The following is a 623-nucleotide window of genomic DNA, read 5'->3' on the forward strand; positions in this document are numbered from 1 at the left end:
AGACGCCCTTTGAACCCATGAAGGAATAAAGAGTGAAAACAATAGGTGTAAACGAGTTGAAGTGGCTTGACCCTCCCCTGTTTGTTTAGTTTTTATATCCAGACTATAATGATGTCTTGGTGTTTCCTCTCCAGACGGAAGGGCTGCAGGAGTCTTTAGGAAACGAGAAGAAGCTGAAGGGCCGGACTGGCTGGCCGCAGCAGGTCTGGGCTCTGGAGCTCAACCAGTGACCCGCGGCCCCGCCCTGGCCCCTGGCCTGACTGCCTGCCCGTGCAGACTTTGGAATAAAAAACTAAAACCACTGACTGGACCTGAACACACCCCTAGACGTGCAATGATGCGCAAAAAGAGACTGAAACAAGGTGAAGTGCAGATCAAGGAACAGTGGAAACACTATGACGGACACATGCTGTGGTTTCTAACTTGACACGCAAGCTGACTGTAGATCTGTATAGGCTATTTGTTCAGTTTATTCTTTCTCCACAGTTCATTTCAGCACTACACCCACACCACACCAGTCATTCCCATCCACTTTAGACCAATAATGGGTGCGTGCCCTGCGTGCCCCCCCCCCCCCCCTCCCCTCTTTTATGGGACCTATCCCCTAAAAATGTGTTTCCCTG

The 623-nt window shown here is 50.6% G+C and overlaps 1 protein-coding gene across 1 annotated transcript in view; it reads left to right on the top strand.

Moving 5' to 3' along the window:
• Positions 1-230, top strand: part of LOC310786121 (heart- and neural crest derivatives-expressed protein 1-like) — a gene marked incomplete at both ends in the record, with an annotated part of 1,740 nt that extends 1,510 nt beyond the window's left edge. Inside the window, one exon of the mRNA XM_083647298.1 lies at positions 135-230. Within this exon, the coding sequence (XP_083503424.1) occupies positions 135-230 (96 nt within the window). The remainder of the gene's footprint in view (positions 1-134) is intronic.
• Between the last annotated feature and the right edge of the window lie 393 nt (positions 231-623).

This window comes from Poromitra crassiceps (assembly GCF_964638095.1).
Source record: "Poromitra crassiceps genome assembly, chromosome: 1".
Taxonomy (NCBI): domain Eukaryota; kingdom Metazoa; phylum Chordata; class Actinopteri; order Beryciformes; family Melamphaidae; genus Poromitra; species Poromitra crassiceps.